This window comes from Gobius niger, assembly GCF_951799975.1.
Source record: "Gobius niger genome assembly, chromosome: 20".
Classification (NCBI taxonomy): Eukaryota; Metazoa; Chordata; class Actinopteri; order Gobiiformes; family Gobiidae; genus Gobius; species Gobius niger.
In genome coordinates, this window is record NC_136871.1 from 331,141 (window position 1) to 344,136 (window position 12,996).

The 12,996-nt window shown below is 42.0% G+C and overlaps 1 protein-coding gene across 1 annotated transcript in view; it reads left to right on the forward strand.

Annotated features, from left to right (window-relative positions):
* Positions 1 to 12,550, forward strand: part of LOC306979279 (14-3-3 protein beta/alpha-1) — a 51,796-nt gene extending 39,246 nt beyond the window's left edge. Inside the window, exons 3-7 of the mRNA XM_079578158.1 lie at positions 863 to 1,006; positions 6,011 to 6,134; positions 8,870 to 9,033; positions 10,141 to 10,236; positions 12,228 to 12,550. Coding sequence (XP_079434284.1) covers positions 863 to 1,006; positions 6,011 to 6,134; positions 8,870 to 9,033; positions 10,141 to 10,236; positions 12,228 to 12,284 — 585 coding nt within the window. The 3' untranslated portion in view covers positions 12,285 to 12,550. The remainder of the gene's footprint in view (positions 1 to 862; positions 1,007 to 6,010; positions 6,135 to 8,869; positions 9,034 to 10,140; positions 10,237 to 12,227) is intronic.
* The last annotated feature ends 446 nt before the right edge of the window (positions 12,551 to 12,996 follow it).

The following is a 12,996-nucleotide window of genomic DNA, read 5'->3' on the forward strand; positions in this document are numbered from 1 at the left end:
CTCTCCTGTCCGTGGTTAACCTGAGCCGCTGAGCCTCTCATAACGTTTGCCTCTCCTGTCCGTGGTTAACCTGAGCCGTTGCTCCTCTCATAATGTTTCCCGTTTGCCTCTCCTGTCCGTGGTTAACCTGAGCCGTTGAGCCTCTCCTAACGTTTGCCTCTCCTGTCCGTGGTTAACCTGAGCCGTTGCTCCTCTCATAATGTTTCCCGTTTGCCTCTCCTGTCCGTGGTTAACCTGAGCCGTTGAGCCTCTCCTAACGTTTGCCTCTCCTGTCCGTGGTTAACCTGAGCCGTTGCTCCTCATAACGTTTCCCGTTTGCCTCTCCTGTCCGTGGTTAACCTGAGCCGTTGCTCCTCATAATGTTTCCCGTTTGCCTCCCCTGTCCGTGGTTAACCTGAGCCGTTGCTCCTCATAATGTTTCCCGTTTGCCTCTCCTGTCCGTGGTTAACCTGAGCCGTTGCTCCTCATAATGTTTCCCGTTTGCCTCTCCTGTCCGTGGTTAACCTGAGCCGTTGCTCCTCTCATAATGTTTCCCGTTTGCCTCCCCTGTCCGTGGTTAACCTGAGCCGTTGCTCCTCATAATGTTTCCCGTTTGCCTCTCCTGTCCGTGGTTAACCTGAGCCGTTGAGCCTCTCATAATGTTTCCCGTTTGCCTCTCCTGTCCGTGGTTAACCTGAGCCGTTGCGCCTCTCATAATGTTTCCCGTTTGCCTCTCCTGTCCGTGGTTAACCTGAGCCGTTGCGCCTCTCATAATGTTTCCCGTTTGCCTCTCCTGTCCGTGGTTAACCTGAGCCGTTGCGCCTCTCATAATGTTTCCCGTTTGCCTCTCCTGTCCGTGGTTAACCTGAGCCGTTGCTTCCAGGTCGGCGCCCGCCGCTCGTCCTGGCGCGTCATCTCCAGCATCGAGGGAAAGGCCGACTCCGGGAACGAGAAGAAGAAGCAGATGGCCCGCGAGTACCGCCTCAAGATCGAGAAGGAGCTGGACGATATCTGCAAGGACGTGTTGGTGAGAAACGCATGCGCAGCGCCACCTGCTGCTCAGTGTGGGTGATGGGGGGGGTTTACATGAGTCGTGACAGCCCGTGTAAGGAGGAGGAACGAGCCCCAGGATGGAGCTCAGAGGTTTGTGCAGTAAAGATGGAGGCGAGTGACAGTGAGCCAGTCTCTGACCTTGACCCACATGTGAGAACAGAAATAGCTCTCATTATCTGCCTCCCAACTCCAGCTTTGCATCGTTCTCTCCCAACATTTGGATCATGTTTTAATTGCTACTACTACGACTGCTGCTGCTGCTGCTGCTGCTGCTGCTGCTGCTGTATGAGGAGCTCACTCATCTGCCTCCAAACTCTGAACGCTGAAACAATGAGGGGGGGCAATCAATCAATCAAACTTTATTTATAAAGCACTTTTCATACCGAAAGGTCTCACAAAGTGCTTTACAGATACAACATCTAAAACAATGCGCCTAGGACAACCTCCCATAGACATATTTCATATATTAGGATTAAATACATGGATTAGTCAGTTAAAGGCTGGGCTAAAAAGGCGGGTCTTGAGCTGCTCTTAGAAACATGAACGTTCTCTGCAGCCCTGAGCTCCTCCTCAGGTCTGAGCTCCTCCTCAGCCCTGAGCTCCTCCTCAGACCTGAGCTCCTCCTCAGGTCTGAGCTCCTCCTCAGGTCTGAGCTCCTCCTCAGCCCTGAGCTCCTCCTCAGGTCTGAGCTCCTCCTCAGGTCTGAGCTCCTCCTCAGGTCTGAGCTCCTCCTCAGCCCTGAGCTCCTCCTCAGACCTGAGCTCCTCCTCAGGTCTGAGCTCCTCCTCAGGTCTGAGCTCCTCCTCAGGTCTGAGCTCCTCCTCAGGTCTGAGCTCCTCCTCAGGTCTGAGCTCCTCCTCAAAAAGTATGTTAAAAAAACGTGCCCCATAGTCAGATTGTTTTGTAATTAGCTTCACAAATCAAGGACAAATTTACTTTGAAGAAAATCTTCCTGAAGGCTCTGATTGGTCCAGGAAGTGTTCATTCTGGTGAAGTCTATCTGTCGTCGACTGGACTGGTTTTGGTTGAGTCTGACCATAAGAAGAAGCTTCTGTGAAAAGAAACATCCTGAACTCAACCAAACCCAGTCCAGTCGTCGGTTTAAGCTTTTAAGCAGATCTAAACAACCACAAACAAACAGCCAACCTGAAGCACACGTGAAGTTCTCTCTGACCTTTAACCTCTTAACTCCCGCCTGAACCCAGAGCATTTTCTCCAGTTCAGCTTTTCAACGCCTCATTTGAAAGCTAAGATCTACAAAACTAAACTGATCTTTTTCCTCACGTCATCAGATTTTTTTCATCACTTTTTTTTGTCGGGCAGTCGTCTCATTTTTGTCACATTTTCGTGACTTTTTTGTCACTTTTTCGTCAAATTCTTATCATTTTTTTGTCAATTTTTTGTCACTTTTTTTTCGTCAATTTTTTCTCATTTTTTTAATCAAATTTTTGTCCATTTTTGTCATTTTTTGTACAGTTTTTGTTTTCTCACTTTTTTCACATTTTCATCCTTGTTTTCGTCTCAGTTTTGTTGCTATTTTCACACTGTTTTCCAGAAGCTTTTGGATTGGGGTAAAGCTGGAGAAAATGTGCTGGGTTCAGGTGGGAGTTAAGGGGTTAAGTGTCTGCGTGACTGTAGATTGCCCCAGGGCAGGTTACCACGTGGCTTCTTCATGCTGGTGAACGATACTGCACTCCTCCTCCTCCTCCTCCTACAGTATAACTCTGCCTTCACTCCGCTCTCCTGCGCCCCCTGGTGGCTGAATCCCCCGCTCATCTGTCATGTACAGTGTGGTGGGCATAAAGGAGGAGGAGGAGGAGGAGGAGGAGTGTGTCGGTGGAGGCTGTTGCCACGGAAACAGAGTGGAGGCTGAAACTACGGCAACAGATGCAGCGAGAGAGAGAGGGACAGTGGGGAGGGGTGGGGCGATCAAAAGTACATTTGTTTTACTGCGTGTGGAGAATATTATCCATGTATATGTATCTACTACTACTACTACTACTACTACTACTGCTACTGCTACTGCTACTGTTACTGCATGTACTACTACTACTACTGCTACTACTACTACTACTACTACTACTGCTACTGCTACTGCTACTGTTACTGCATGTACTACTACTACTACTGCTACTACTACTACTACTACTACTACTGCTACTGCTACTGCTACTGTTACTGCATGTACTCCTACTAAAATACTACCACTGCTACCACTACTGCGTGTGGAGAATATTATCCATGTATATGTATCTACTGCTACTACTGCTACTGCTACTACTACTGTTACTGCATGTACTACTACTACTACTGCTACTACTACTACTACTACTACTACTGCTACTGCTACTGCTACTGTTACTGCATGTACTCCTACTAAAATACTACCACTGCTACCACTACTGCGTGTGGAGAATATTATCCATGTATATGTATCTACTGCTACTACTGCTACTGCTACTACTACTGTTACTGCATGTACTACTACTAAGATACAACCACTGCTACCACTACTGTGTGTGGAGAATATCATCATACATGTATATGTATCTACTACTACTACTACTGCTACTGCTACTACTACTACTACTGCTACTGCTACTGCATGTACTACTACTAAAATACTACCACTGCTACCACTACTGCGTGTGGAGAATATCATCATACATGTATATGTATCTACTACTACTACTACTGCTACTGCTACTACTACTACTACTGCTACTGCTACTACTACTGTTACTGCATGTACTACTACTAAAATACTACCACTGCTACCACTACTGCGTGTGGAGAATATCATCATACATGTATATGTATCTACTACTACTACTACTGCTACTGCTACTACTACTACTACTACTACTGCTACTACTGCTACTACATGTACTACTACTAAGATACTACCACTGCTACCACTACTGCGTGTGGAGAATATCATCATACATGTGAGGAAACCAGGCTGAATGTATTTAACCACTACCATGACTTGTACTGCTACTGCATGTACTTCTACTCCTATTAATTACTGCTTACAGTATATGTATCTACTACCACTACTACCGCCACTGCATGTGCTTCTACAGTACTCCTATTAATTACTACTGCTACTACAACCACACCTATATTTCTACTACTACTGCTTCTACTACTGCATGTACTACTACTAAAATACTACCACTGCTACTACTACTACTACTACATGTTCTTCTAGTCCTATTAATTACTACTTACAGTACATGTATCTACTAATACTACTACTGCATGTACTACTACTCCTATTAACTACTACTCATATATCTCCTATACCACTACTACTTGTTACTGCTCCTATTAACTACTAGTTGTATACTTCTACTACCACTACTGCTATCGCTAACTGCCACCCTTACTACTTGTATCACTACTCTTATTAACTACTATTTACTTTACTTATTTTCTACTACTGCTACTACTACTACTTTTACTTCTACTCCTATTAACTACTACTTCTTAGGGCTACTGCGAGTACTTGTACTGCTTTGGCTCTCCACGTACATGCAGTTGGTGAAAGTTGTGTTTTGAAGACGGTGAGTGTCGGATATTTGGCATCGATACCATGTTTCCTCCAGTATCGGCTCCGATATCCAGTACCAGGATCGGATCGGTGCCTCCGTAGTTCAGTCTAGGGCTGCAACTAAAGATTATTTTGGTAATCGATTACTCTAACGATTATGTTTACGATGAATGGATGAATCGCTTGAATGTGAGTGGTGAATGAACGTTGTTTTTAATCACATGAAGCTAAAATGGCGTCACCTGAGGACGTGTTGATGGAGTAAACTTAACGTGAGTGTTTTTGGCTCTTTCTGCTGATTCTGCTTCATGATTGGATGAGACACAGACAGACAATTATGAAATGTTCAATGTACAAAACACTAAAGACCCAAACTGGGGAAAACAAAGTAGATTTCCATCAAAAATTAATAATAATAATAATAATTTTTGCTCTTTTTAAGGCGAGACACTGCAGGGAAAAAATGTATATCAATGTGAAACGTTTGCTGTCGATCTCTGGCATAAATGTGAGAAAGTTTCTGTTATTTTCATATAAGAACAAGGTGTTTTATGCCTAAAAATGCCCCAAATTTCCCATCTATTCGGCGACGAAATCTGAATAATGGACAGAGCTACATTCAAATGTATGGTTTCATTTTATTGATGAATGAGTTTCCAAGACTTTCTCAGAGGGGATTTAGGATTTCTTTTTTAGTTTTAAAATAAGCTGTTTTTTAGTGGAAAATGTGTAAAAATGTAATTTTCACCTTATTTTTTGACATTCAAAACTCAATAAATGGGGCTTAAGGGATTAAACTATAAAAAATCCCTCTGAAAAAATCTTCCAAATATTGTTCAGTCCAAGGCTGGAAAATGTGAAGTCTTTAGGTCCGACTGACGTGGACATAGTGTCGCCACAATGACAGAAACATGTGTTTGGAGAAAAAGGCCCTTGAAATTGTGTTCTCCCATATAAGTCTATGGGGGAACATTGAATCAGCGCAATATTTAGACATGTTATTGTGAAGGTTAGGTATATTTTCTGTTTCCGTGTGAAAGTTTATATGTTCAGAGACAGAGTTGGTCCAAAACCTGAAAACTGAAAAAATTGAGTTTTGCCTGTAGTGTCTCCCCTTAAGTCTGTGTTTACTAGAAAACGATAAATCGATTATTGAAACAGTTGACAACTATTTCAATAATGGATTAGTTGTTTCAGCCCTAGTTCAGTCCCTAACAGTGACTGAGGTCCGGTTTCCTTGAGCAGTAATGATGTGGTGGTAAATATCTGCTGACTCCACACGTGTTGGGTCTGGTCGTGAGTCTCAGGGTTGTTTTGGTTTTGTTTTGGTTTCTTCTTTTTCTTTAGTCCTGGTGTTTCTCTTTGGTAAACCGTGGTAGTTCCAGATCTTCTCTAACCTCCGGGTTTCTCTCCTCTCTTCAGGAGCTGCTTGACGGTTACCTCATCAAAAATGCCACTGCTGCAGAGAGCAAGGTGTTCTACCTCAAAATGAAGGGCGACTACTACAGATACCTGTCAGAGGTGGCGTCAGGGGACACCAAGAAAGGTGAGTGTCCACGCCGGAGCAGAGGCGGCCATCTTCTGTCACTCCAGAGCGGTGTTTAGTCATCGCTTCAACATCCTGGGTATACGAGGACTTACTGGTTTTACTGTTTTACTGTAATGATTTATAAACAGTTACATTTGACATGATTAAAGGTGGTTTATGAAAGCAGGAAGACGGCTCACCAAAAGTAACATGAACTGCAACCTTAAAGGGACTATACGGAGTTTAAACATGTTCAAATTAAGTATTTTCCTCCCCCTACATGTTCCTCCATGTCCTCATGTGTAGAATGAGCTCAGACCTGTTCACCACGACTGCCTCTACAATCCTGCACTGTCAGAAACGTGTTACTTCAGGTCTTAATACAGAAGCTGCAGTTACACGTATGACCTGCGGTGGCAGTAGTGAGCATAAAACTTGCATCTGGCCCCTTTAATATGTTTTGGACCATCATTTTGGTATTTTCTTTAATCTGAATAAAATTGATGAGCGTCATAATTTAGCATAAATGAATATAAAAACTGATGTACATTTCTATTTAATGCCAGTTTGAATCCAAGTTAATGCGTTTTAGTGACAGTTCAGGCCTTGATTATGGCACAGTTAATTTACTGACTTTTAATGCCCTGCTGTTTGTCAGGGACACATTAATGAACATTGAAACAACACATGCCGGATTAAAGCTACAAAGCTAATGTACACATGTTCCTACAGGACAGTGGCAGAAATACAGAAAATACAACAAACAATATTCGAAGTTAGTAAAGTACAGGAAATGTGAGAGTCACTTAATGGTCTCAGGACGGGTTTGCTCTGAGTTGAGTTTTGAATAAAGGAAATGTGGGACTTTCCCGTTGACTTAGTGCTGCTGCCTGTAAATAAACTCATTAAAAAACAAGTCAGTCAATTGTGAATTTGTCCAGAATCCAGGCCTTAAATGTCATTAAAAAGTGGATTCAAACTGGCAAATAAATCTACATTCATTGGAACATGACGGGCCTGATGTTGCGCAGACTTTAGCGCTGAAATGTCAAACAATGTCACAAGAAATTGACAAAAAATTTAAGAAAAAATGACAGAAATGTGACAAAAAAATCACAAAAATGTACTAAAAATGAAAAAGATAAAATTTGATTAAATTGTTACACAAATGAGTTGAATAACCAGCAAAAAAATCTGATGACGTGCGGAAAAAGATCCTCTCGGTTCAGGCGGGAGTTAAGAGGTTAAAGAGACAGAGGCCAATTTCAAGACATTCACTACAGCCATTTTGAGAGAGACATTTTATACAAGGCAGTTATTCTAATTTACTGCATTTACAGACCAACAGAAGGTTTGTCATCATTGTAGTGAGATATAGACTGGTGCTATGGGACTGACAAAAGCAGAACACCCCCTCTTTAAAGCAGAACACCCCCTCTTTAAAGCAGAACACCCCATCTTTAAAGCAGAACACCCCCTCTTTAAAGCAGAACACCCCCTCTTTAAAGCAGAACACCCCCTCTTTAAAGCAGAACACCCCCTCTTTAAAGCAGAACACCCCCTCTTTAAAGCAGAACACCCCATCTTTAAAGCAGAACACCCCCTCTTTAAAGCAGAACACGCCCTCTTTAATGCAGAACACCCCCTCTTTAAAGCAGAACACGCCCTCTTTAAAGCAGAACACCCCCTCTTTAAAGCAGAACACCCCCTCTTTAAAGCAGAACACCCCCTCTTTAAAGCAGAACACCCCCTCTTTAAAGCAGAACACCCCCTCTTTAAAGCAGAACACCCCCTCTTTAAAGCAGAACACCCCCTCTTTAAAGCAGAACACCCCCTCTTTAATCTCTTTACTCCCGCCTGAACCGAGAGGATCTTTTTCCTCACGTCATCAGATTTTTTATCCATCATTTTTTTGTTGGGTATTCAACTCATTTTTGTTACTTTCTTGTCACATTTTTGTCAATTTTTTAAATATTTTTTGGTTACATTTTTATCCCATTTTTGTCATTTTTTGGTTATTTTTTTGTCATTTTTTGGTCAAATTTGTGTCAAATTTTTATCATTTTTTTGTCTTTTTTGTCACATTTTTAATATATTTTTTGTCCCATTTTTGTCACAGTTTTGTCATTTTTTTGTCATTTTTTTGTATTTTTTTGTCAATTTTTTGTCAAATTTTTATCAATTTTTTGTCATTTTTTGTCATATTTTTGCCATTTTTTTGGTCATTTTTTGTCAATTTTTTATTTTATTTTAGTTACATTTTTATCCCAGTTTTGTCATTTTTTTGTAATTTTTTTGTCACATTCCGTCATTTTTTCCTCAATTTTTCCTCAATTTTTCGCCACTTTTTTGTCACATTTCCATCATTGTTTTCGTCTCATTTTATACAAGGCAGTTATTCTAATTTACTGCATTTACAGACCAGCAGAAGGTTTGTCATCATTGTAGTGTGATATAGACTGGTGCTATGGGACTGAACAAAGCAGAACACCCCCTCTTTAAAGCAGAACACCCCCTCTTTAAGACATGAAATATGCTGTTTTCTTCTGTGTTTCTTTATCATTAAAATATAGTATTGGGGTTTAAAAAGCTTTACATTTGACTCCCTTCTGCCTGTGTAAACCCTGCACATGAAATAAAAACTCTCTTCTCTCACAGCAGCCTTTACGTGTTGGCGCCCCCCTGTGGTCCTGACTCAGACTGACGTGTGTGTGTGTGTGTTTGTGTGTGTGTGTGTGTGTGTGTTTGTGCAGAGACGGTGGAGAACTCTCAGAAAGCCTACCAGGAAGCGTTCGACATCAGTAAGAAGGACATGCAGCCCACGCACCCCATCCGCCTCGGCCTGGCCCTCAACTTCTCCGTCTTCTACTACGAAATCCTCAACTCCCCGGAGCAGGCCTGCACCCTGGCCAAGCAGGTACAGCGCCCCCTGGTGGACACACCGCGGAACAGTCTGTGGAAGAGGTTCAGTGACAGGGTCTGAAAAAGGCTGTACTGGACACGTGGGTTTAGGTCTTAACGTTGAAGCGTGAAGGAACCCTGGGATATCACAAACACAGGAAAGCAGATCAAATCAATCAATGAGTTGTTTAGGGCGAGACACTTTAGGTGAAAGTATTGATGTTTCCCGCAGTGGTGGAAGTGGAGATTTGTATCTGTTTTCCTTCCTTTACATCTTAGTTTTCATGTCAGATATAAAAATGCTGATGTTTATTTGATGATGTTTTGTCTGCGAGGTGGGGGCGACCCGGAAGTAGAAAGGCCGTCTTTCCCGCGGGTTTTCATTCATAAACATTGACAGATTTGACATCCACGTGTCCTGCTAAGGGGCCCCGTGATGACGCTTTCACCCAAATATGGTGTTTTTCCTCCTACGAGACGCTGGAGCGGAAAAGTGGAAGAACGGGCCGAGCATGCGCACTCGCTACAAAACTTCAGGGCTGGTTTTCTCTGAATGAGAGAAGCCGCACTCGGGCAGAGCCTGAGCCCTTATAGCGACAGAGTCAAAGCAAAACTCTCAGCTTTACCCATTCAAACTACAGCCTGGTTTCATTCAGTTTTATGTGTTTTTACATGTTCTTAATCGCCTTAATCACCCAGACGAGCCAAACAAATACTGCATGTGGAAAACCTGCTGGAGTTCATGGTAATAATGAAGGGAATAAGCCTAAAGTTACATGTGATATATATGTAGTAGCCACTGCAGTACAGGATGTGTGATGAGGTCGTTTACTCGGCTGCTCTTTGACCAATACTTTATCTCAAAGTGACGTCGCTTTGATTTGATTTGTAGCGTTTGTTTCACTGACCAAACAAAGTCGGGGTTTGTGTTTCCTGGTGAATCTGAACGAGCAGCGGTTCTGAGGTTTGTTGGTGATACGATCGTAGCCACGTCCGCCCTGTGTCTGAGCGATGGAGACGTGGAGATGTATTGCAACACTTTCCTGCACAAAACAACACGGATACTTGTTATTTCCACAGCTCTGCTCAGTGGTTTGGTTTAACTCTGTTGTTTCCGCCGCAGGCTTTTGACGAGGCCATCGCGGAGCTCGACACCTTGAACGAGGACTCGTACAAAGACAGCACGCTGATCATGCAGCTACTAAGGGACAACCTCACTGTGAGTGCTTCACCACACAGGCTTATACTGGGGCTCCATCAGTGAGCCCGGAGATACTGGGCCTCCATCAGTGAGCCCGCAGATACTGGGCCTCCATCAGTGAGCCCGGAGATACTGGGCCTCCATCAGTGAGCCCGCAGATACTGGGCCTCCATCAGTGAGCCCGGAGATACTGGGCCTCCATCAGTGAGCCCGCAGATACTGGGCCTCCATCAGTGAGCCTGCAGATACTGGGCCTCCTTTAATGTGCCTGTGGGGGGTTTGTTAATGTCCTCGACTGAAACATTGAGTCTTAATTTTAGTCAAAGTGATATTTTTGTGACTAAAATTGGACTAAAACTAAAGTAAAAGTTTCTCATGAGACTAAAACTGTGACTAAAATGTCCAGATATTTGAGTCGACTAAAATCAGACTAAATAAAAATGAAAAGGAGAGACTAAAATCATCCACACTTGTATTGAGCGTCTGAAAGAGCCTCAGATCATGTTTAAAGGATCAGCTCTGAGCTTTGTTCATGTGGAGCAGAAACATGAAGCAGAGGAACAACATTAAACATGATTAGAATCAATATTATCAATGCAAAGTCCACTCAATTAGTCTCAAATTTAGACTAAAACTAGACTAAAATCGAATCACATTTTCGTCAAAAGTAAAAAACTAAATTAAAATATGTTGTCAACATTAACACTGCTGTGGAGGATTTGTTTTTAGCCTTTAATAAATCCCTTAATATTTACTTTGATTGAATTTGATTGAACTTTTCTTGTGTTTTGTTTTTACTCCTGAACAGAAAAATGTCTGTTTATTATTTACAACATCACCAAAGCTGCCAGTCTCTGCTTTTCTCAGTCCTTCACACTGAGATTCCGAAAGAGAGATCGTTATCGTATCGAGATTTGAACATTCAAAACATCAAAACTGAAAAGCAAGACATAAACGATACAGATTTTCATCAATAAAACTGCACTTTTCTGAAAAATGCTTGGTTTTCAAATATGTCTCGTATCGATATCGAGAGATCTGGCATGAATATCGAGATATGAAATAGTGTCTGTATCTTTTAGTCCTGGTTCAGACCTGCTTATTGCTCATTATTTTAGAAAACGATTAAACACATGGCACATGCATATTTAAAGGGACTATACAGAGTTTAAAACAGTTAAAACTAAGTATTTTCCTCATGTTCCTCCATGTCCTCATGTGTAGAATGAGATTTTACAAATTCAGACAAAGAATGGACTGAATTTATACATTTCTAAAAATATAAAAAATAGTTAGTTAAACATTTCCTAATTTAGTTTTTATTTTTCTTATTCAGCATTTACAACAAACTCTGAGGCACAAAACAATATCAAAGGAAATGTACAAAATAATAAGTAAATAACACTAATTGGCACAACATCAACTCAAAGAAATAACAATAAAGTAAAGAAATATATAAACATCTTTGATTTATAATGTCGTATTAGACTTAGAAGCTCTTATTGCTTTTTTTAGTTTCATAACTTAAAATTAAAGTCACTAATGAAACCTCTAAATGCAGGTGTGGATCGTGTGTGTCGTGTTTTGCCAATATGAAGATTATTTCCTAATTTACTTGGATTCGAGTCCTGCTGATGTGGTGGTTTTTTTTATTCTTGTTTTGACTAAATTTGCTGAAAAACTAGTTCTTCCATTTGTGTTGGATCAGAACGAAACGTGTCGTGTTGAAGTTGAAATAGTTTAGTGAAACATCGCAGTTATATCGTTATTGCGATGTTCCACAGCTGTATTTTGTAGGTTTTGATCGGCCGCCGTCTCAGCGATGGCTCGATGATTCTGATTGGCCAACATGTCTGTCACTCACAAAAGTATAAGAACAAACCTCAGCATTTTGAGGTTCGGTCATCGCAGAAGTTAAAGTTAATCGTGCAGCCCGACTTGTGTCACAAAGGAAACCGTCTTTTGTTTTGTTACTCACACACTGTTCTCTTCTCTCTGTTTCCCGCCAGCTGTGGACATCAGAAAACCAGGCAGACGAGACCGAGGGCGGCGACGGCGAGAACTAGACCCCTCCCCCTTTTCCTTCACTTCCTCTTTTGCCTCCTCCTTCCTTCCTTCCTTCTTCCTGCTCTTCCTACTTCCTGTCCTACGCCCCTACTTCCTGTCTCCTCTTTGTACACTTTCGCCATCAGCCCCGGCCCCTCCCCCTCTTTACGCACATTTTCCCACAATGCCCTCCTTCTGTATAACCTCCGGCATCCACAGCACCGTTTTAAACCCGCCTCGAGTTCAATCCCCCCGAGGCAAACGTAAGAAAAAAAAAAGAAAAGAAGACGACGAAGAAAACCCCCAAAATCCGCCATTTTAATCCCGACATTCCTATTTAAATCTGTAACTGTTCCTCCTCTTCTCTCGGCTTTTTGACCCTCCTCTCCCGCCATACTTTTCTCCTCCTCCTTCATAGCTAGCGTTGTTTTTTTTTAGCTTGTCCTGTTTCTCTTTTAAGTTTTTTTTTTTTTCTTAGTGTAACAATTTTATTCCACAAATTATTATTAAACTATCCGGTTATTTTCAACAAGCACTGTGAATTTTCTTTCCTACATTTCAAACCTGACGAAAAGGCACAAATTTTAATGTTTTGATGCAAAAAAAAAAAAGAAGTATTTATAACGTGCTGAGGTTCATACAGAAGGTACATCGAGGCCTATTGTGACGCCGGCGAATCTGGGAAAACCGCGGCGTCGGCGACTTTAATCCAAGCTAATATCGGGGGGGGAA